The 23,578-nt window shown below is 36.3% G+C and overlaps 1 protein-coding gene across 1 annotated transcript; it reads left to right on the top strand.

Moving 5' to 3' along the window:
- Positions 1-14,298: 14,298 nt before the first annotated feature.
- Positions 14,299-22,914, top strand: LOC121330227 (eukaryotic translation initiation factor 3 subunit M-like). Its single transcript, XM_041276570.1, has 11 exons — positions 14,299-14,431; positions 15,358-15,490; positions 16,052-16,190; positions 16,312-16,435; positions 17,165-17,259; positions 17,601-17,684; positions 17,900-17,999; positions 18,457-18,538; positions 20,999-21,142; positions 21,848-21,908; positions 22,364-22,914. The coding sequence occupies exons 1-11, from the start codon at positions 14,390-14,392 to the stop codon at positions 22,485-22,487; spliced, it is 1,128 nt and encodes a 375-aa protein (XP_041132504.1). The 5' UTR covers positions 14,299-14,389; the 3' UTR covers positions 22,488-22,914.
- The last annotated feature ends 664 nt before the right edge of the window (positions 22,915-23,578 follow it).

Raw genomic sequence — 23,578 nt, 5'->3', positions numbered from 1 at the left:
ATTTATCTCTGTGTCGCAAGTTTTTCTTTATGACCGAGATCGAAAAAAATATAATATCTGCAGAGTGACTTTTTCAGATTTCTCTGGAACAGCATTACCCCCTTGTGAATACATCCACGAGTACATTAGTAATACTGCAGTACATGCATATCTGGATTCCTAGCTTAAAAACAGATTGTGGTCAAAATACTTCTAGTTTATGGCAGATAATTACCTAAACATACTTTCCTTATAAAACAAAACGTACATGAATGTCATGTACAAAACAAGTTAAGTATTATTTTTTAAGACTAGAGAACTAAAACCTGCTGTTTTTTTTTTTTCGTTTTGTTTTGTTTTATAAGTGCAACTGTAATCTCTGATATGTTTAATATGTCTTGCAATAACATTCCAAACTAGTTCTTTTAACCTGAATGCCAAGAATTTGTTTAATTTTTTTTTTTTTTTTGGTCTGGCAAGTGCAGCCTTTTACTCAGCTCCATTACTATTTGACTTTTATCAGCCCTGATACCAAAATGTTTGCACTAAAAGCACTGTTGCATGGTCTGCTCTCATTTCTATTTGTAATTTGTCTTCTGATTTCTTCAAGCACATGCTGTGAGCTTCTACCTTCAAGCCCATCACAATTCCCGGCACATTGCCGTTGAAGTAAAGGTTATCGGAACCCGAGTTCTGGCTGTAATATTTTCAGAGAATAAATCGTTGGGAGTAAATACAAATTAGTAAAGCTGCCTCGTTTTGAACTGCATTCCCAAAGCCCAGTGTGGGCACTTGGTACTGTATTGAAGTACATACAAAAAGGTCATTCACAGATACGGCACTGCTTGAGATGCTTGCCAAATCATTCAGCTCTGTTTCCAATGAGTGCCGACACTGAACACACTTTCACTCTGTCAATGTCTCCTTTTAACAATAAACACAGAAATGAATAAACTAAGTTGGACGAGATCAAGAGGTATAAATTGCTCTTACAGTTAGTAGTGAGGTTCTGAAAAATATAGCGTTATAAAGTCCCCATGTGTTGCTACAAATGTTTGAAATGGAGGCTTTGTGGTCCAGTGGTTAAAGAAAAGGGTTGGTAACAAGGAGGTCCCTGGTTCAAATCCCTGCGTGACCCTGACCAAGTCAATTAGCCTCCTTGTGCTCCATCTTTCAGGCGAGATGTTGTTGTAAATGACTCTGCAGCTGATGTACAGTTCACACACCCTAGTCTCTGTAAGCTGCCTTGGATAAAGGCATTTGCTAAATAAACAAATAATAATAAATAATGTTACTGTATTTTTCTTTTCATTAATAACATCTTGACAACTGTTTACACTAAGAACTTTAAAGTCTGTTTCAAAGCTCTTTTCAGGATGGCCGCTCTAGTGCTCTGGGGTTTGAGATCTGTCCTCTAAATCACTGCAGGAAGGGTATAAAAACATGACAACAAGTGCTCTGGCTTTTCTGTTCTGTACCACATCATGGATTGGTATTGCTGTGTTCGTTGTTTGAGAATACTGTCAGTACCCTAGAGCTGACATTTTGAAAAGAGCTTGAAACAGACCAGTGTAAAATGTTGTCAAGATGTTAACAATTAAAAGAAAAATTGCAGGTACATTATTTAAACAATTGTAGCAAAACATGGGGATGTGTAATGTTATATTTTTTGGAACCCTGCTACTTACTCTTTAAGGCCATAGCTCATGCTAGAAGGAGAAGGGTCCATCAAATATTAACATGAAGTACTGTTTAAAAGCGCAGAACATTTATTCAAGGAGGCCATTCGGCCCATCAGTGCTAGACCGGATTCCTAGCACCTGATTAGATCTAAAATGCTGTTAATTTGGCTCATAAAGGATCCAGAACAATCCAGAACTGTAAAAGTATATGGGACCTACAAGCTAAACACATTTTAAACAAATATTCCAGTCCTGTGTATGGGAGGATTGTGAATTCCACTTCCAGTAGTGTTTCAGCACTATAGGTATTCTATTGTCTTGGGACTGGGTGTATGGACACGACAGTGCAATTCATATTGCACAGTGAACCGTGTAAGTGAGTTGGTTAAATACAGGGCAGTATTCTCATAGATTGTGCATTGCCTCATGCATTATTCAATGGAGCAGTTATTTTTAGGGTCATCAGGGAAAGAAACATATTGAATTTATCAGATAACATATTAGAATATATACTTGATAGAGTGTCTTCAATACGTTGGTGTATAGAAGGGGAAAACGTTACTAGTTGAACTGTTATAAAAAATCCATAAGGAAAACAAATTAAAAAAACTATTATTTTCCAAATAAAATTCCCTCTCCCTAGGTGATAATAAACATATCCAAGCACCAATCCAATGGGACGCACAACACCTGGCTGTTCATGAAAACACTACCAGTTGCCCTCTTTCCCAATTCCACCCCCCCCCCCCCCCCCCCCCCCCAAAAGGTATTAATGTGTCCTTGGTAAAGCTGTTAAATTTACCAGATTTGGTTCAGGAAAAGTGTGTTTCTTTGGTGGCTTTCAAGATTTGTGAAATGCCTGATAAGGTGCATTTTGATTAAGTCAAAATTAAAACTGAAGGAAACACCAGATGTGGATAATCAAAAAAGAGACGCAGTTCGGCCACACCATTGTAACATCATGTACAGAGACTCAAGGAATGCAGAATGTCATCGGTTTTAGTTTATCATCATTCCAAAGGAACTCACCTCCAAGAGTCATCAACACCATGGCAGAGTATTCTGTATCAGAGGGAGGGGGACATCTTGCAGTTCCTGTTGTATTGGCCAGTTTTAATTGGAACAACAGGTGAAAGACCATTCAGTCCATATAGGGAGTCAGGGAACACCCCTGTTTCTGCCTCACCATTAAGGTTTAGGCACCCCGCCACCCTCTTCAACTCTGCCTTATGCTATCTATTGTATAAGCCATAAGGGGGGTGTGTGGATGACATACCCCCCTCACTTTTTCAATGATGGGGAAATGTTCCCCTAACACTGTAGCAGTACTAAAACTTGAATGTCTCAATAATGTCTTTGTATAATCATTGCTGTGTTGCCGTGCAATGCTTTGTGGGTGATCTCAAGCAGAGAGGAGAAAGTGTTTTATTTTATTATTTGCATTGGGAAGTTTCTCAGTCGTGATACTATTTCCGATGTCTGTGGTGTCAATAGCGTAACTTGTTTTTGATTTACACATTAGGATCTTATTTTCGTAGGGTGACTGTGAAATACCCCCCTGTCCTCAGAAGTGGGAACTCATGACTGCAAAGGCACCAATCTGAAGGAAATAAACCTTTCTTTAACATTGTATTACTATATGCCACAGCATATAGTGCTGCCCCCTATACTATATGCCACCCCTCACACACACTTTTGAAACCAACATTACACTGCTAGTTTAGGCTGATATCCAGGTGAATATCCCTGTCTTTCCCATCTGATCAATTATTGCAAAAAGTAGTAGCATCAGGGATCTTGAGGCCGGAATGCACTGGTACATATCATTCTTTAATTGCAATACTAAATCATGATGCTGTTCATGTGTTTAAAACACAGCAAGGCCTGGAATGAAGACACTGGGCCTTCTCCATTGAACCATTGGTAATAGAGCCAAACAAAGCCATCTTCAAAAGGATGAATTAGGGAAAGGATGAATCAAGGTATGAATGAAAATATGTTAGCTATTGTCAGAACTTGTATGCAGTGAAATATATATTATTGAAGTACGCTATTAATCTCAGAGAGAATATTCTTGAGTTTTGTTTAATGAGCACAGGGATTTTAAAAAAAATCATCACGGCTGGCTTGATTCCAATAGACTGTTAAAATTATGTTTGGTCAGAACATTTCTTCTCAGATAGCATCTCTGTGTTCACATTTTATGGGATCGCTTTACTAAGAATCAAATGGCGGTGTTACAAATCATTGCAAACCACGTATCTTTTGCCAGTTGGAAAGTCTTGAACTTTGTGCTGAACAGAGCTGACAGTTTGATTTTGGATGAAGGGCTGAAGCAGAGTCTTCACTGACTATAGTATGGGTTCTGTTCCGGTACACTTTTCTTTTAAGCTAAAATAATCATTTATACTGTATACCTTTGGGTTCAGTAAACATAGAACTTACCATTACTATTTTATTCTGCTTTTTCAAATTTGTACCGATACCAGATTGTTCTTAACTGGAATTAAAATAGAGCCTTATATCTGTGTTTAAACTTGGTGATCCAATCAAAGTCTCACAGATTATGTTATTTCTGCCTCTATAAGAACTGTGGCAGCATGTTCTATTTATACTGTTGGGATCAATTGAATAGATCCATTGGAGGTCAATACTTCTGTGACTTTATAGTGTTAGATAAGAAAAACATGTACTCAACCAAATACATTTTCCCTGGTATTCTGATGAGTGACACCTAGATGAGTGACACCTGACAGTTTAGCACTTGGCAAGTGAAATCATATTTCGTGTTGGATGAACTGTTTATTATAGCAACTATATTTAAAGTGCTGGATGCTAAATTTAATAGCATGCATACTGAGCATAAGAGGTTTTCAACCATTTTAGTATGATAAGTAAATGATCTTCTTTCAGCCCTTCTAACCACTGTAAAAAAAACTGTAGAAAAATCTAATGTGATTAACATTAATGTCACACTCTAAAGTAACACCATAAGAGCTGTTTTTAAGATTGTTGTGGTATTTTAAGTCTTGAAACACAGACCCGAAGGTCTATTAATACCCATTTTATGTAAACATTCTTGAAAGTCAGGACATGAATCAGTCATTCCAAAAAGCCATTGAAATCCATTTAGGAGGGATTGGTTATTCTGTGCTAAATCTCCCAAATTCCAGGAATGATGAAAGACTCATTTTAAGGATTAAAGTTCACATGTTGGGATCTAGAAGACACTGGATTTATGCACACCATGCATTTCCAATTTAGAGAGTTAACAATCCATTAAACCTAGGCCTTTGCTCTTCTTAATAATTGTATATTTAGTTGTTATGTTCTCGGTTCAATCAAAGATAAGATTCTTTAAGAGTTGAGTTCTCTACTACAAATATTTATTCATTATTAATTTAATAGCAGGGGGAGAGATTATGATGAGAAGCTCATAAATTACAAAGGAAATGCATTAATGCCATGTGAAATTTGCATTTTGTATATTTTCCCGTTAGTCTTCCCCATTCTTATCTTTCACATGATTGACAGTACAGGAACCACAATAATTATAATCTGAAAACCTTTGACCTAATTTTTCTCAAAACCTGACTTTTCAAATAAATTTGACCTCTACAATAAATCACACTGTCATGAATTGTGTGTAAAAAACAACCCTACATTTATTACAGAAATCAATTAATTATTGCTTTTTAACAAAGTATTGCAGATAATTTCAAGCATGCTTTTCTCTTTAGCATACTCGATAGTTTATTATTATTATTATTATTATTATTATTATTATTATTATTATTATTATCATTTCTCCTTCACCGCAGTGATTCCCCTCACAGCTCAAAGACGTCCTCCGATCCCACGGGCAAATTGAAGTCTTCTTACATAGGAACTGGAGAGCGGATGTCTGCAGGCTACCGGCCTCAGGAAGACAAAGACCAGCCCAGGAAATCTCCACCCCAAGCTCACCTGGCCTGTAGGGGTCTCTTGTAGAATGGTGAAGACAAACAGTCTTAGCCAGATCCCACCTCCCCAAGCTCGGGAGGGCCAAAGCCAATGCGACGCCTCCACGGAATCCCCAATTAAGGATTTGAGCTTGCAATCTGGTTGTAAGACTGACCCTGCGCACCGCGCGCCAGTGCTTTTACCTCATGTGCCATTCGGGGAACCCCCCCCCAACTGAAATAGCTTTAACTAACTTGCCAAAGAAATAATTACTGCCAGCTTTTCTACGACAGAAGCGTGTCTAACTGTTTCTGGGCAATCGTGTTCATTAAAGTATGAATAATCTGCTTTTTCCAGTAGATGAACAAGGTTGTTTTTCTTTTAAACTGGGGTTATTTATGACAAATCTTATTGTGCCAAGAGAGCTACAGAGCTCAATGTGCAGTCACTGCGCATATGATAGAAAGCACCTGTGCTAGCCTATGTTTCCCTCCATTAAATCACAAGAAGCTGGGTCCACAGGCTGACAGATCCGGAGGTGAGGTCCTCAGTCGACATACCAGCGGCTCACTCAGACGTACAGCTGTCAGACCAGGTCCAGGGTGTATGATGGGAACCTGGGACCTGGGGCAGGCTTTTGAAAGATCACTTGATTTGTTAATTGAGCGATAACGGTTCAAAGGAATATGGGAAGAAAGATTCTGTAAGTGATGGAGCTCTCTTATTCACCCATTCTGCAGTGATTGAAACATGGCCCAATGCAAACAAGGAGGTACAGTACCTACAAAATAGAACTTTGAACAAAAACAAGGATTATACTCGTCAGCAAAGAAAATACAAACAGTAATAAAATTTGAAGGGATTTGTTTTGTTTCTTGTATGTTGGCGCCAGCACTGTAGGTTATAAACAGGGCTATGTAAGACCATGCTTGTGGTCAGATCCTATCAGATGTCTAACCCTTTGGTTCACTGGTACACCAGCCAGCTTACAATGGAAATAAGTTTGCTCCCTGTGGAGAATAACTACAGAATTGTGTCTACTTTGTCAACCAATTGGGTTTGACTTGAAATACACAGATACATATGCATCCGTTTTTAAAACTTAAAATAGAGCCTTGAAGATGACTGCGTTGATCTCAACAGTGATCTCTTTATTTATTTATTTATTTATTTATTTATACGTGTTTTCCCCAGGGTTGCCCCCTACTTAGATAATTAAAATAGACACCCTGATAAGATCCCCATAGTTGAAGCATTTCCCATGTATGTGAACTGATTAATCCCTTTATAAATATGACATACTGTTTTCTAGCGTCCTTGTTGATACTGTAGGCTGTGTTTCACAGTTCATTGTCTAGAAGCAGCAGAGACTGCAGCAACCTGGCGTCAACAAGAGAAAACAAGGGGCTCATTCGTCAACGGGGCTCTGTTAGGGGTCACCAGGCCCAGCTAATGACGCACAACATGCAGGCCGCGTATCACAGGTTCTAATCTCTTCAGTAATCTATGGTAGAAAGCAGGATTGCTGTTATCACCTCAAAGTTACAGGTAATTCAGCCACACATGCTTGTTACAGCCATTGTTCTGACTGGCAAAAACATGATACTTTGGATTTACTATTGTACCCTTCTCTTGTAGCAGTACCCTTCTCTTGTAGCAGTATCCTTCTCTTGTAACAGTACCCTTCTCTTGTAGCAGTATCCTTCTCTTGTAGCAGTATCCTTTACTTGTAGCAGTACCCTGACTTTCACTCTTTACAGGGATGAAAACTATCTTGTCCAAAAGATGAAGACAAAATACTTTTTTTTTTTTTTTTTTTTTTTTTTACAAAGATACATTTTGACTACATTAGAATAAATAGTGCACTCTTTCGTGGGACTGTATTTCTTTGTCAGGGCAGTGAGTAGATTTTGTAAGGTCATTTTTCTGCTGTGTCAAACTCCTTGACACTGCATTTAGTTTGGTTCACATTAATGGGACTTTGATCAGTTCATAAGTTGATGTAATAGCCACAATAGCAGCTGGATCGGTGTGAGCTGTACACGCATGGTGGAAAAGCTATTAAATACATGAATCATTTTCTTTTCTCGCTCCTGGCTTATATCTGGTGTGGTGTGAAGAGGTTTTTTTTTCAGTAGTTTGCTGGAAATGCACACATGGGAGGCAATTTTCTATAAGTTATATTACTTTTTTTTTTTTTTTAACACACTTTATATATTTCATGAAAGTGACAAGTGTATTTAAATTCAGACATTAACAAGATTAACAAAACATTTGGCAACAGTTTAAAAACAAACAGTCATACATGGCAATGTAAGACACAGCAAAATAATGCAAATATAAAGTTCAAAAGCTATATTTGATTGTGTCATTGTGTTTCCCACAGTTTGTTCTGCACCAGCACTTAAATGCAGTGTTCTATCTGGATATCCCCACAACGCTATGCCAGCCTTTCATTGGATTATTTTCTAATAACTGTGTCAGCATTATAATTAAGCAACAAAAAAAAAAGGATTGCAAAATGTAATTCTACCCAGTATATATCTAACTACAGAAACACATGTTAATACTGAAATAGGACCTGTAGTAGCTTCATATCCACAGTGCTCATATGCACACTCTGATCTCCTTTTTACACTTAGTTTACATAAATGGACTTTTTTGCTGTAAACCCCAGCAGTGCGTACAGGTGGTTTCAAATAAGATTATGGTGCTTTTGTGGAATGAATACAATGGTAACTTGACAACCATGGCTTGGCTTTCACAATAGCACCTTTGCAGTTATGTAAGCAAAGCTCTGAGAACAAACTATAAATTTCAAGATATGACACATACAGTATCAGAGTACCACTGGCAACAGTGCTATAAAATACCAGTACCAGGCACATGCTGGCAGTTAAGGACTTTGCATATATTCTGCGTTTTGAAACACTCAAGTAGAAACCTTTTGACTGCTTTGCCCTAACACTTCAACCTTCTGTACCTCTTTTCACATTTCCCAAACAGCCTGCTGTTTTCAAAAAATGATAAAAAATAAAAAATATATATTTTAGACATGTATTATTTACACCCATAATTTCAAAACATAGATTTACATATTTTCATTTTCACGGTACTTTTTAAACACTCAGGCCTACATTTAACACATCGTTCTTGCTTTGTTTGTCGGTACAGATTATAAATGAGTTGTTCCAGTTATCTACTAACAGGTTCACATTAAGCTTAGCAAAACTCTGTAATTATTTAATTGTCGCAGATAGCAATAACTATAAACAGCAACAATATGTTAAAAGAACAAGCTGGTAAAATGGATATAGTGGTTCTTGTGTTTAATACTTATAGTAGAGTAAATTACATTTTCAATACAAGTAAAGCTGTCTTTTTCAGAAAGATGAACCAATTAAGCGTTTAATTTAAATAAAGTGATTTGGGTTGAAACAGATAATAATAGATTATAATATATATATATATATATATATATATATATATATATATATATATATATATATATAGTCTTTTTTTGTGCCTTTTACTAAAAATAGCCAGTTTTGTTGTTTTAAATTAAATTGCCAAAACAAATTAGCCAACAAATTACATTTTAATATTTTAAAGTTCATGATCCTACGTGACCTCGGCTTCCAAATTAGTCCCAGCTGATTTAGTTGCTGTTGTTAAGTAGTCTTTGACTGTCTTTGGTGTGCTGTATTTTCAGAAGAAGTATGTCTGACAGCAACATCACATACTATTTGTACCTAAGTAAATGGTATTCTTTTTTTTTTAAGTATCTTTTGACAACTTTATAACTTGTCCAGACTTGTCATATATGACCCACCAAAAAGCTTGAAATTCTTTAGTTGGCAGAATTTTTAAGCAAAGCAATAAAGATATGGCTATCCAGAACATTCTGTATATTCAGAAAAAAAATGTGTGTATGCAATAAGGCCAGAGAGAGTGTCGGTATATGTCCAATATACAGACGCCTTCGGGAGTTATGTAACCCAAGGCAAAGTCAAAGGCCTCCAACCCCCAAAAGTTGACAGGCAAAGATCATTTATATTATAAAACCTCCCAGTGCCTCATGCTGCAAGATGAAGGTAAAATAATCAAAATTAAAAAATGCTTTTTTTTATTTTCAGCTGGTTTGGATGAGTTTCAACACATAAAAGTAGAACTCAGAATGAGGAATAGTTGGTTTTGTAATTTTTCCTCCAGTAAAGAAGTGCTGTGCTTGTCCGTGGGAGACTAATGGGTAGACACCTCTGCCATATGGTTGCAATGGAAGGAGGCATCTAGGTTAAAACCCAACTGCAGAGCTCTGTTAATCACTGCTGAAGTGGTTCATCTCCTTTAGACCGCAGCTACTCTGTGAGATATATAGCGGCAGTGACAGATCCCATGGCAGTGGGAGTATCATGTACCCATGTGATGTTCACATCCTAACCAGAATTATAAACGTATGTGGCGGGCATGGTGGTCTTCAAAGTGTATAATTTAATAAAGCCATCCTTGATGTATCGTCAATACAATATTTTTCAGCAGAGGAATCATACAGTGTTTTCTCATGATTTAAAGATTGCTAACTGAACAAAAGAAGGAATTGAAGAATAGTTACTTTTTTAAGATCAGATAAATGATGTGACCTGTAAGCTTTAAACCCTTGATGACCTTGTGGTGGTGGTGAACTGGTTTCAGTTATTTATTCACTGTGCAATAAGAAGTAACATGAGAAAGAGGACAGGGAGATTGTTTAGATCTACTGGATAGCAAAGACAAGTCATGTACATAGTAATGAACTGCAAGAAATAATATATCTTGAAAGCTTGATGAGGTGTATTGAGGCAAGAATGTTTTACCATGCCAGCTCATTGTTTACTTTGGGTTTGGAAATGCTCTCTATGAGAAAATTTTCCTTAAAGCTTCAGTTCTTCCAGGTATTTAAAAAATAAGAAGGATTAAATGATCATTTAAACTGGCACATGAAGAAACCATAAGGAACTATGAAAGATGAAATATGAAACAGGGAAAGGTTTTTTTCCTGCTGAAAACTATTTCGAAATCTATTACAGTAAATCAATGTTTTATTTGCAAAGAAAGTTTCCCTTACTGGTAATCAGTTGGTTGGACCTACCCCTATTTAAAAACCGGACTGAAATGATTAACCCAATGAGAACTTATTAAAGCAGTTTGCATGTTCATTCATCTTTGGGAACATAGGCCATGCAAAATATGTATACACTTATTAGCACTGATTTGCATAGCAATCTACAGTACATTACACACTCTGCTAACTGTAGCAGCTTGTTACTAGGGATAACTATGCCTCATTAAAATTATCTGAATCCAACCACATCCAGTGAGACTGAAAGCTTCACATTTAAAATACACAATTTATAATCAGTCCAAAGCTATAGCAGAATAAAGATCCAATTGGCAAACTTCTGTAATGCCAAAAAAAGAATGACCCCAGTGCACATTGTAACAGCTGGAATGACAGAGCTGTAACATTTACTTATTTATAATGTGACTGTGGTGAACTAGCAACCACCTAGCTTTCAAACCACCGCTACCAATGCTCCTTCACCTGTAGCTCTGGAGGGGCATCACGTTGTAATATGCTGGACTGCATTGCACCCCTCAAAGCACATTCTCAGCATATTTATATTGGTCAGGGATGCATAGCAATTTCATTTTCGGGTTTAGAACTTAGCTCACAAAACCTCAAGGTTTTCTTTTTCTCTTTGACCAGACGGTGGCTGTTCATGGGCAGCTTATCAATATTGGTTTTATTAAATGATGAAGTCCTTGCAAATAAAAAAAAGTAATACTTTTAAGGGCTGCATTTATTAATGTTGGTTTGTTAATGGGTTTCTAAAGGATTTCTAGAAAATTAACAAGTGTAAGAGAAATCAAACCTCTTTATATTAAGTATTTTTTTCAGTCTAACAGCTGTAGTGTTTCAATACAAGAGCATGTAGACTAAGACAGTCTGGACTGAACTCAACTGTTCCTATAGGACATTTTCTCCTCAATTTAATACGATGTCCTGACATAATTTATAGTAAAGGCTTTTGAAGTTAAGAGGTATTCTTTGATGAAATGAGCTTCCTATAACCGCAGGAAATGCTACTAAAATACTACTTATGTCTTTTAAACACAGTTCCTTCTCATGAAAAATGTTTTTGGCTCATCCAATACCGACTAAGAAAAATACTGTATTTTATTTAGAAAGCGTTGAGTCAGTAATAACTGCACATGTATACACAAAACCAAAAATATTAAAAGTGCGCTATAACATTGTTTCTTAGGAGCATGTAGATTGTGTAAAGGAAGAGTGTAATACTACAGCATGATGTTTCCTTGAAGTCTAATACCCTTTCACCAGTGAATATATAACACTGAGCTATTCCTGTTCCACCTCTGCTTGGCCAGTTTATCTGTTATTACATTACACTCATGTTGCTCCGATCCGCTTTTTTTGGATGAATCATCCTTTATAGCAAATCATTTGCCTGCTGATTCATAATAAATTCATCAAGGTTTTGTAGATTTTCCAGAAGGGCTTTTAACATAATCCAGATCCTCCTCTTCTATCTGTCATGAATGAACTGATGTTCATGTTCACAAAATCTTGATACAAGTTATACCGGCGTGTCTCTGTTCCCTTTGCTCACTCTCACTCCATACACTGCCAGCATGGTACTGTACCAACATTTAATAGATTTTAACAACTTTAATAATGCTACAAAGTATCCACTTAAACAGAATAATGTGTGTTGCTTATTATCATAGTGTAGACAGATATGGGGTGTACTGTGGTATGTTAAAAACAAAATAAATACTTGAATTAAGCTAGTGTTTTTTTGACAAATGGAACTAGAACAAGTCTTCAGTATTTCTAAATGTTTTTGCAATGAATGAGAAACTAGAGCTAAAATCAAACAATACAATAATATTCAGTAATTCATAGTCCCTTAGCACTCTCAAGCTAGTCGCCTCTCATTTTTATTAACATTAAATGGATTCAATTACAGACTATTGTAAATGCTTTGAAAATAGGACCATGAATTATTTTGAGGTGTTTATGTAGGCTTTCATAATTTTAAGACACTTTACATAATGTTTAATTGTGGAAAGATTGGTAGGGTTAAATTAAAGTGAAGACTATTTTCAGATCACATTTTTTACAAATACAACAGTATATACCACCTGCAAAGTTGCACACCCAGTGTGGCTTGATATTAAAGCCAGGGTGAGATCTGTCCATTGCTTTACACACTGTCCAGAAGAGATGATACAAGCAAGCACTCCCACATTGCTCACCACATCCAGTACCGTCCTCACACAACAGGTGCAGGAGGATGTACCTGGCTTCAACATATAGCAACAAGAAAGTGAATGCACACCTTGTAGAGTCAGAATCCACTTCACATGGACGAGGTGTACAGCATGTCACAGGCTGCTCAATATGAAGCACGTGTGAGCACACAGCATGGTTTGAAAGGATACAGGGCTGAGCACAGATCATGGTTTGAAGGGATACAGGTCTGAGTACATAAGATGGTTTGAAGGGATAAGAAACCCTGCCTTAACCAACGGCATAGCACACCACCTGGAAAGTCTCACTCTTTGGTATGGAAATCTCACTCTTTGGGATAGCAAACCTTGGCATCTCTGCACTGTTGCTGATGCAGAACAGATATCACCACCAGCAGTGTGGTTGATAGCTGTACATGATGTTAATCACTGTGCATGCATATTTAATTACCTCTAGTAACCTCTTAACAGATGCCCTGATCTACTAAATCTGTCTTGCTATCATAGATCTCTTTCAGGGATTTCTCTGTATGATTTTGCCTCTCAGTCTTTGTTCCCCTTTCAGTTGTTAAGCTATTGGTTAGAGGAACTCAAGTACTGAATAAAGTTCAGAAGTTTTGTTTTCAACAACTAGCAGAATTTTTAAGTATTCATTGCCAGGACTGAATGACTTAATTCCAGTATTTAAAATACACATGGCAAAAGTTCAAAGAAGTCAAGTAAAATATATTTTCTGGAAAAGGTTCTTACATCATGTAAATCCACCCATTTTAGCCAACTAATAATAATTTCACTGATATTTCAATGCTGATAGGTTTTTAATAGGATGTTGTTATAAGGATACTGTCACTCTAAAGGTCTGAAGTCTTACTTCTATCAGCCCAATTCAGAATAAACATTTAAAAAGTGTCATAAATGTGGGTTTACAATGGCATATCCACGTGGATGAATACCTGAAAGTTAAATGACCTCTTTCTTCGATAAGAGGACAATATCAACTGAGTGATTGTGTGCACCTATTCTCAAACACGTAAAATAAACAATTACATGTACTTTTAACCTGTTGCATATGTAATTTCTGGGGGAGGGGAGACAAAAAGTTTAATAACGCGATTTTAGTTCATCAAAATTGTTTACTGTGTTTATTTTTTAAAAAAAAATACTTGATACCATCACTGACATAAAACACATGCACAGATCTGACTTGATCAAAACAAATAAATAAATAAAAGAAATAAGAAAGCGACATTTTTTTTAAATACGTTAACGTGCAAAAACCGCCTGCTAGGTATGCCCACACGGTGCATCTCTCCGCGCTGCACACTACATTTCCAATGAGCCTCGCTTTAAACACACCGACCCGGAAGCGCTATTTTGCGGCCTGTTAGCGGACTGCTCCCTCTTTCCGGCGAGCAGAGCTGTGTTTTGAGTAGCGTGGTTTCTCAGAGGGTTGAATATTCACTTGATTCAACATGAGTGTCCCTGCTTTTATAGACGTTACCGAGGAGGATCAGGTAAAAGTGGACTTCGGGGGCGGGGGGGTGGCGGTATTGTACAAGGGGGTTCGGCGAGTCACTGATTCGGTACCCGATGTAGTTACGGGGCCTACGGCGAAGGCCAGTCAGTACATCTAGGTGCTCGTCATAATTCAGCATTTTTGACCATAGCTACAAAAACGAGCAAACCCTGTGGTTTCAAAGATGAGAACTTAGTAACCACAATATGTACGTTTACCGTGGTTCGAGGTTTTTCGAACCCCTTTATTTTATGCATGTATTTTTTTTTTTTTTGTTTGTTTTTTTTTTTTTTTTTTCCTCCCAGTGCAATATGTAGCCAAGCTGTGGTTTCTTTTGCCAAGTGCATGGGTTTCACTGAGCTGTTCACAATGTTGGCATCAGTAACGAGATGGGAATCCACGAACAAAAGTATTTTATATATTGTAAAGTAACGCAATACAAAAATACGCATTGGCTTTGTAGCTGCATGGCTCACATCGCAAAATAGACGCATACTCGAGTAGAAATGGGACTCTTCTCTGAGTCGAGACTAGCGCCGTGCTGTAGTTTTTAATGTATTGAGCCATATGGAGCTCGAAAGTCATACACTGTTGCTGCATTCTGTTACTTCTCAGATGGATTTAGGAAGATGCAATAATTTGCCATCAATCTTTAGAACATTATGTTACATGTGATATTGCACTAGTCAAGCTGTGCGCATCGTATTTCAGTTGTAAACTGCGTTGTGTGTGTGTTTAAAATTATGTTTATGGACTGTCAAAAGGGGCATTTTACCGAAATGACGACAAAATAGTCTTTGGCTAAATTACCGCAAGCCTATACAGTCATTTGGTGAGATACCTGCTTTGATAGATATTTGAGTTGAAGCACACTAAACGAGTACTGCATTACTTTCGTTAAAGTAATCAAGTGTCTGCTTGTAGGCTTTGGAGCTTCGTGCCTACATTAAGTCAAAAGGAGCGGAGATTTCCGAAGAGAATTCTGAAGGGGGTCTTCATGTGGATTTGACTCGGATTATAGAGGCGTGCGATGTGTGTCTCAAGGATGATGACAAAGGTTGGTTAACAGATAGTGTAGACGTTTTATAAACAGGTTGCACATGGCAAAACACACCCATCAGAACGGGTTGCTTTGACATGAAAGTTAATTGGAGTATGTTTCCTTCTCTTTGCTTTTTTAAATTAAGCCATTAACCATCTCCTGTGATTTATGTTGACATTTGTTTTTATTTCGCCATTTTAATTGGTGAAAATTTGAAATGTTTACAATGTGTGCACGTTTAGTCTGAAGTGGATCAAATTGAATTTTAAGTATTTTTAACTTTAGTAGTACAAAAAAAACAAACCCTGGTGGTTACTTGATGGGCTTAATGTCTAGCACAAGAAGTCTTGAGTAATAAATGCAATTGCATCTACCTAACTCTTAGGTAAAAAAATCGGTTACATGTGTTGACAAAACCAGCAACATAATGCCATTGTTATTTACAGTTAAACTAATGTTTGTTAATTAAGACCATTTATTTTTTGTGTGTAAGCATTGCTATGCAGTTAATTTTCCAATAGTTTTGATTGTTATATTCCAGGTATGTCTGTCTAATTTGTATGTGTTTTTTGCTAGATGTGGAGAGTGTGATGAACAGCATTGTATCTCTGCTTCTGATCCTTGAGACTGAAAAACAAGAAGCTTTAATTGAGAGCCTCTGTGAGAAATTGGTGAAATTTCGAGAGGGAGAGCGTCCCTCTCTCCGCATGCAGCTGTGAGTACCAGAACGATTGTCTGGCTTGTGTTCTTGCATAATTCTAATGTTTACATTTAGTTTTTCTCATTGATTTAACTTTTTCAACCAATTCTAAAAATATTTAACGTTTTCTATACAGTCTGAGCAATCTCTTTCATGGCATGGACGAGACATCTTCTGCAAGGTATACAGTCTACTGCAGCCTAATCAAGGTAGCAGCTACTTGCAATGCTATTGCATTTATTCCAACTGAACTTGAACAGGTAAGTAACAATTGTATTGTATAATATATATTTTAGGGGTGTATTCGAGTACTCGAAATAATTATAATTACTCGAGCACTCATTGCTGGAGTAGTCTTACGTTTTTAATAATATCCCGTCATGAATGTTCAGATTCGGTCAGTTCAGGCTGGCAGACTTTTGTTTCATCTGGTCCTGTGCATTCACATTATCTGTATTGTTCCAGACCATACCACTAGTTTCGTTAGTGTGGGTGTGTGAGCCGCTGTTGGGTGTGGACCATGTTATCTAGGTGCCCTTGCTCTGCCACCCTCATGAGAGTAGTGGTCCGCTTTGCTTGGCATTTTTTTCCTTTCTCAGAAATGTGGTAAGGAGATTTGGTTAAGTTAACAATTTCCAGTCTATTTATTCATCGCTTGTCAGGCATTCATTTTCAACTGAGTCTGTGTATAGAGCTGAAGTATTTTCAAGTCTGTCAAGCAGAGATGAGATTTTCATAGGTATCGTGATCTGCATCGTGTCGTGACCTTGGTGTATCGTCTCACCCCTGTTTTATTTTTATATAATATATATATAGAGATATTATATAGTATATATATAATATATATATATATATATATATATATATATATAATATTTATTTTATTAGTCTGCATCAAAACATATAAAACCATGCCTAGTTTTAGCTTAATATATAGTAATTGCCCCCAGAAATAGCTTCATATGTACACTGTCATTTTGTTTGGTTAGGTCAGAAAATGGATTACAGACTGGAACCTCACAATAGAAAAGAAGCACACTCTTCTGAGACTGGTTTATGAGGCGCTCATAGACTGCAAGAAAAGGTAATATTTATTATGACACCAGATTGTAACACATGCTACTTGGTATGGGCACATCTTGAGCGTTGATCTCTATAATTGTGACTTTGTTTGCTTGAATGAAGTAAATTGTACGATGGTAAGAGGAAAAACAACATTTAGGAAAGAGTTGTTTGCCAAACCAAATCCTTTTTAGACAACTTAATGAATTGTAACGGATTACAGCAGTTTAATTGTGTTAACAGTGAATGTTAGTTAAAAGAAAATCTGTGTCCAAGTAACTGTTTTAATCATTACATTTGCTTACAAATGTATTGCAGAGTAATCTGAGGCTTAAAACCTAAATTACCCTTTTTTTGTGACAGTGATGCTGCAGCTAAAGTCATGGTGGAGTTGCTGGGCAGTTACACTGAAGACAATGCTTCACAAGCCAGGGATGATGCTCACAGGTAATTTGCCCTAACCTCCTCAGATTTACATTGACCAGCCCTTGCAAACTCAAACAGTGGCTGTTGCCTAATCTAAAGCGAAGTCAAGGCTTTGAGCTTAATTCGCTGATACCATTCACTGTCTGGATATTTAATTTGGTATATATATATAATATAACATTTTTTTTAAATTTTTATTATAATTTATGTATGTATTTATTTATGTATTTTAATAGGTGTATTGTTCGTGCTTTGAAGGATCCCAACACTTTCCTTTTTGATCACCTCCTTGCCCTGAAACCTGTCAGGTTCTTAGAAGGGGAACTTATCCACGATGTGAGTAGCAAGTATAATTCATTTCAATACTAGATTTACTACTTAGCACACTCTTAAGTTTTACTTTTTGTACATTGCTGTATTGAAATAGCTTTGTAAATGATGGTGAAGTTTGCACGTATTGCTCCACTGGTTAAAAGTATACAACAGTGCATGAAAGTAGTGTGAAATGCCAGTTACTTCCTTCATTTTCTCTCTGCATCTTGTAGAAGGGCTAGTGTGTCGTACATCTTTTGTAACAAACCGTTCTCCTCCTCACTATTGGCTACAATTCAAAACAGTTGTATAAAAGTACGTAGTTGCCTGACACTTTTTTTTGGGAGGATGTGTAAATGTGGATGTCAGGGGGTGGTTATGTCAATATTGCATGAATTAAAACAGGATACATTTTTTGTTATGTTTTTGTTTTTTGGGTTTTTTTGCAGAAAAATGATAAATGTTTTTCTTTCTTTACTAGCTTTTGACCATATTCGTAAGTGCAAAGCTAGCCACATACATCAAGTTTTACCAAAACAACAAAGACTTCATCGATTCCCTTGGTAAGCACTGAACAGGAGTGGATGTTTAAAGCAATAATTATGATTAAATTACCGCAGCCTGCATTGTCTTACCCTTTGAGGGAAACAAAAATGTTGTGCGGAAAGTGAAGGAGCATAAGGACAACAGCTCACTTTGGAAAGCACTTTAATATCCCTGGGTCCTATTGTTTCTGTGAGCTTGAACAGATGGCGGTTTTTCTGCTGTCTTGAGTCATGCATCTTAATTTTGAGAAATGTACTGTTAAGGTTCACTATACAGATCTGCCTGAAGTGTCAGTGCTCTTTTTTTTTTGTAATATCATGAAACCTTTATTTTGTTGGGAATGGAAGTAACCCATATGTGTCCTGGTAAGTAAATCTGATTATGTGAACCCAGTGTATATGTACTTGGTACCCCTTTACCTGTATCTGAAGGCAGTGCTCTGTTATTTTAATGCTGAAAAGTGCATCAGACCTTGTAAAGCATGTACTGTAGTGGCTAATTTGCTGTGGCACTCAAGGCACAATGATGGAATGTTAATGTCAGCAGCCTCTTTATTTACACACTATATAAAAAGGAGTAGTAATTAACACTTGGGCACCCCCACATTGATGTGTAATTGACTGTTTCAAAGGAGCACAAGTTCATAATCTAGAGTCTGTATTAAAATTACGTTTTCCATATTGTACCCTTTCAGGATAAGGGTCAGTGACACTGATAAAACTGCTCAAAGATGTAGAATTCTTTATTGCTGCATTAAGATTTTGACACATTAATAATGAATATTGATTTAATCTCGACCTAAGCAGCAGTCGGAAGTTAGCTTTCAATGTGATTCCTTTAACAAAAGTGCATACTACCATTGTCTCATTTGTTTTACTTACAACTGTTAAGAGTATATTTTATGAGCTGTTTATTTTTACTGTCCCTGCAGTTTCAGTTTTAACTAAACATGATAGACTCTTATTATATAATTCATGGCTTTGTAAAGATTTAATTAATGTGTGTATATTGCTTACTTGTCTGAGTCTATTAGAATTAGTTGGTTCAGATTCAAAAACAGGCACCATGTGTTAAAATAGTGTATACATTACATACATATGCTTTACACCTTAATTGTATTTAATATACACTGCTGTGCAAAAGTCTTAATTTGCACATTTTGGGCATGTGGGGGGGGGGGGGGGGGGTTATACTACCATAGAATCAACCCGCGCCATCTACAGAATGTCATGTATACATTTTAGACAGGGTAAATGTGATGTATTATCAACTACACCACTTCATGTTAGCTCATGTATATTTTACTTTGAGTTGTTGTGATCACAGGTTTTTGAAGATTGTGATCAATGTGAATTAAAGATTGCTAAATGACAAGCTTGGTTTCTTCTCACCCAAACTAAGCTGTATTAATAACAGTCAAAGTTGTTGTAATAGTGGAAAACACTAGTGGAGGCTTTCAGTAAGTTGTTGATGCTTATAATATCGATATATATATATATATATATATAAGATATACTATATATATATATCATATAATACTATATATATATATAAATGTAACTTAGTTCTGAATCTAAGACTTTTGCACAGCACAGCAGTGTACAGGTCTTAAAGTTGAGGTGGATACATTTTAAAAATGTGTAAAACAATTAACACTTGGATCAGAAATTGCTTATCAGTTGCATTTTAGCAATAAAACAATAACTACAGAGTTATAGTCATACCATAACTGTCTACCTCATTATCCTACAATGTAGCAGCTTACATTTAAAACTGTCAAAATGGGAGTGTGAAATGAAAAGAACTTTAAAAAGCCTAGTAGACCCTGTTGCTGGCAAACTGTGTGTGTGTGTGTGTGTGTGTGTGTATCCATAATATATACATATATATATATATATATATATATATCTATATATATATATATATATATATATATATATCTATATATATATTCTATATCTATATCTGTGTGTGGCTTTTTATTATTAATGTTGACAAGTCAGGCCAGATGCAACATTGTCTTTTGTCAACTGTATCGCCCTAACATATGTCCACATTTAATCTGGTCTCAATGGTCTCTTCACTGCGTAAAGTTAATCTGCATCTCATTTGCATTTGTTAATTAGGGTTAATGTGCACTAATTGATTATTTTTGCATGTATATTCTCATTAAGTCTAGTTAGTGGTTGTTGCGCCCTGGTGTTCCTTGTTCAAATGAGTTATGTGTATCCTGCTACATTCTGTTCAAACTGAGCCAGATAATAAGCCTGGACATAATTGGTGTTAATGAACTTTACAGAATGAGTCGAGATGTAGCTTCCTTGTTAATTATCATAGACTGCAGCTGTATATTAGCTCTAAATGTATACTTTCTGGTACATTGGCGTGCCTCTTACAGTAACCATCTACTTTATACATTTTATTAATGTGTTTGTAACTATTCTGCAGTAATAACACTGTACTTATGTATGTGGCAGGTCTGTCTCATGAGCAGAATATGGAAAAGATGAGACTTCTCACTTTCATGGGAATGGCAGTGGAATGCAAAGAAATTTCATTTGATACTATCCAACAAGAACTACAAATTGGAGCTGATGATGTAGAAGCATTTGTTATTGATGGTAAGACACTAACTTTAAATGTTTAATTTGTTTCCCCTTAAGGAGAGCTAAATATGTTGTAAATATGCTGCTATGTTCAATCACGCAGTTATCCAAAAGTATAAGGGCACTCCTTTTACAAAGCTGTTGTCACTGTGCTGTTAAACCTCATGTCTGCCTTCCCATTTTGTACACATCTATAATGAATTCTAATATTATCCACCAATAAAATTACTTCATAGAGGAATACTACTTAAAAACCACTACTTTATTGTTCACTTATCAATTTTCCAATCATTCTGTTAGGGGTGCCAGTCCCCTCACACTATCCACCACAGGGATGTTTTGTTTTTGTTCACAAAACCGAATAAATCATGACCTGAAAGACTTTTAAAAATACTGCACTGTCTAACTAATCATTCTGTCATGAACATGTTTGCTGGAAACATTCATTTGTTTTTTAATGTCTTGAAAAACAGGATGTGTTTGCAGACAGGAGTTGAACTGCACAGGATATTGCCAGTTGACTGGCTTTAAACCAAAGGAATTCTGAGTGGCCTTCATCTTCATTACTTTAACAATAACTGTTCCTTCCACATTTTTTTTTCTAAAGAGGTTAAACTGTTTTAAAGAGTGTTCTATAAATGGCACAATATCTATGGGCAGGATTTTTATTTTAAGTCTGTCAGAATTAGCATTAACTGAAATGTTAATTTTCTTATGTAGCTGTTCGAACAAAGATGGTCTACTGCAAAATTGATCAGACTCAGCGAAAAGTAGTTGTAAGGTAAGTGTTTTGTTTTTTAAATTCTTATTAGTAGTTTTCCCTGTTTCATTTAGGATTATTACCATGCAGTTAATACTTTAACGAGAAAGCACAGTAATGTTCATATTGGCTGCTTGCAATTAAATAATGGTAGTTTATCATAATTTTATTAAATCTAGGCATGTATGTAATTAGCTAGTATAATGAAAGCAGCTTTTTTCCAGGACACTTCCCTTAATGGCCACACCAAGACTAGAATACTAATGTGTTTGGTGTTTTTTCAGTGGCTGGGTCAAGGCTACCAAGGTCCTTTTACAAGCAGCAGTCCTTTGTGTTTTAGGAACTGGTGTGCTACTGTATTTCATTTCTGTTCTTTACAGTTTTGTTTTTATTCTTTGTTGTTTTACTAGAATTGTAACAGATTAAGTTATAACTAACTGAAAGAGTGCTAAGTGTTGGTTGTTCTTCCGTTACAGTCACAGTACACACAGAACGTTTGGCAAACAGCAATGGCAGCAGCTGTATGACAGCCTCAGCTCCTGGAAACAGAACCTGAGCACAGTGAAAACCAGCCTTCTCGGCCTCTCCACCACTTCATAGAATCTCGGAACACTTTGTATATTTGCAAAAAATGAAAAGCAGAAATCCGTTTAATTCAGTTTTATTTTCAATAAACTTTTTTTTTTTTATTGCCCCTACAATGTATTTAATAAGGTTTTTTTTTTGTGTCAACATTACAACTATTGACAGCTGAGTACAAAAAAATAATTTGCAATCAATTGTTTCTGTTTTTCTTTATGTATCGCTCAAGATCAGGGTGGGTGTAGGTAAGGACTGGATTTTCGCTCTGAAATACTGATGAAAATAAAGTATTCTCACATCTTGGATAAAAATAGTTAAGGAAGTACATTTTATGGACTAGCATTATACTATATGTCTGTTTTGAAGTGCTTTTTGTGACAGAAAACACCTTAAGAATTGTGCTCACCACCTTCAATAAAAAACTTAATGCAGAATTCTACAGTAAGTCATGTATGTGGACAGTTTTGCTTGTATGAATGGTGGTTTGCTACATGATCCTTGTATAGTTCAGACTCCACTTTATCAGCGTTTCTGGTCCAAACCTTATTGACACATCCTATGCAAACATTACATTTTAATCGTATTGCTGGAGTAGAGAGTTGTTTTTTTTTGTCAATCGGGATTGCTTTGTCACGGGCTTAGTAACAATATAACTATTACACTGCAGAAACTACCCTTGTGATGTAGCATTTTTCTCCAGTTCATTTATGCTTCCATCAGCTTTTCTTTTCCTTGGTCATCTTCGTGTTTCCAAACTTAAAAACCCGTACCAATCTCGCTGATGTGATCATTGATACTGCTGGTGAATTGTTTTCAAAACCGGACCCAGAGATGGAAGTCACATGTTTGTTGCATTCAGTTAACACAGTCATATAGATGATCTGCCACTGAACCAGTTTTAGAACTGGGTAGAGCTTGTGAAGGGATAGATGCATAAGGAATTGGTAGCTTTGTAGGGTGTAGGCTCTCCTAAAAAGCAAACCCTTAATCCGCTTATAATTTGTTACATTATGGGAAATACTATTTATCTTGTAAACAATTAATTCTTAATGTAACTTATGTTAATAATTTAGTTTCTGACTTTCTATTTCAACATTCAAGTGCATCTG

Source organism: Polyodon spathula, chromosome 17 (assembly GCF_017654505.1).
Source record: "Polyodon spathula isolate WHYD16114869_AA chromosome 17, ASM1765450v1, whole genome shotgun sequence".
Taxonomy (NCBI): Eukaryota; Metazoa; Chordata; class Actinopteri; order Acipenseriformes; family Polyodontidae; genus Polyodon; species Polyodon spathula.
The sequence above is the reverse complement of the archived record's forward strand: the minus strand, read 5'-3'. Positions and strand labels throughout refer to the sequence as shown.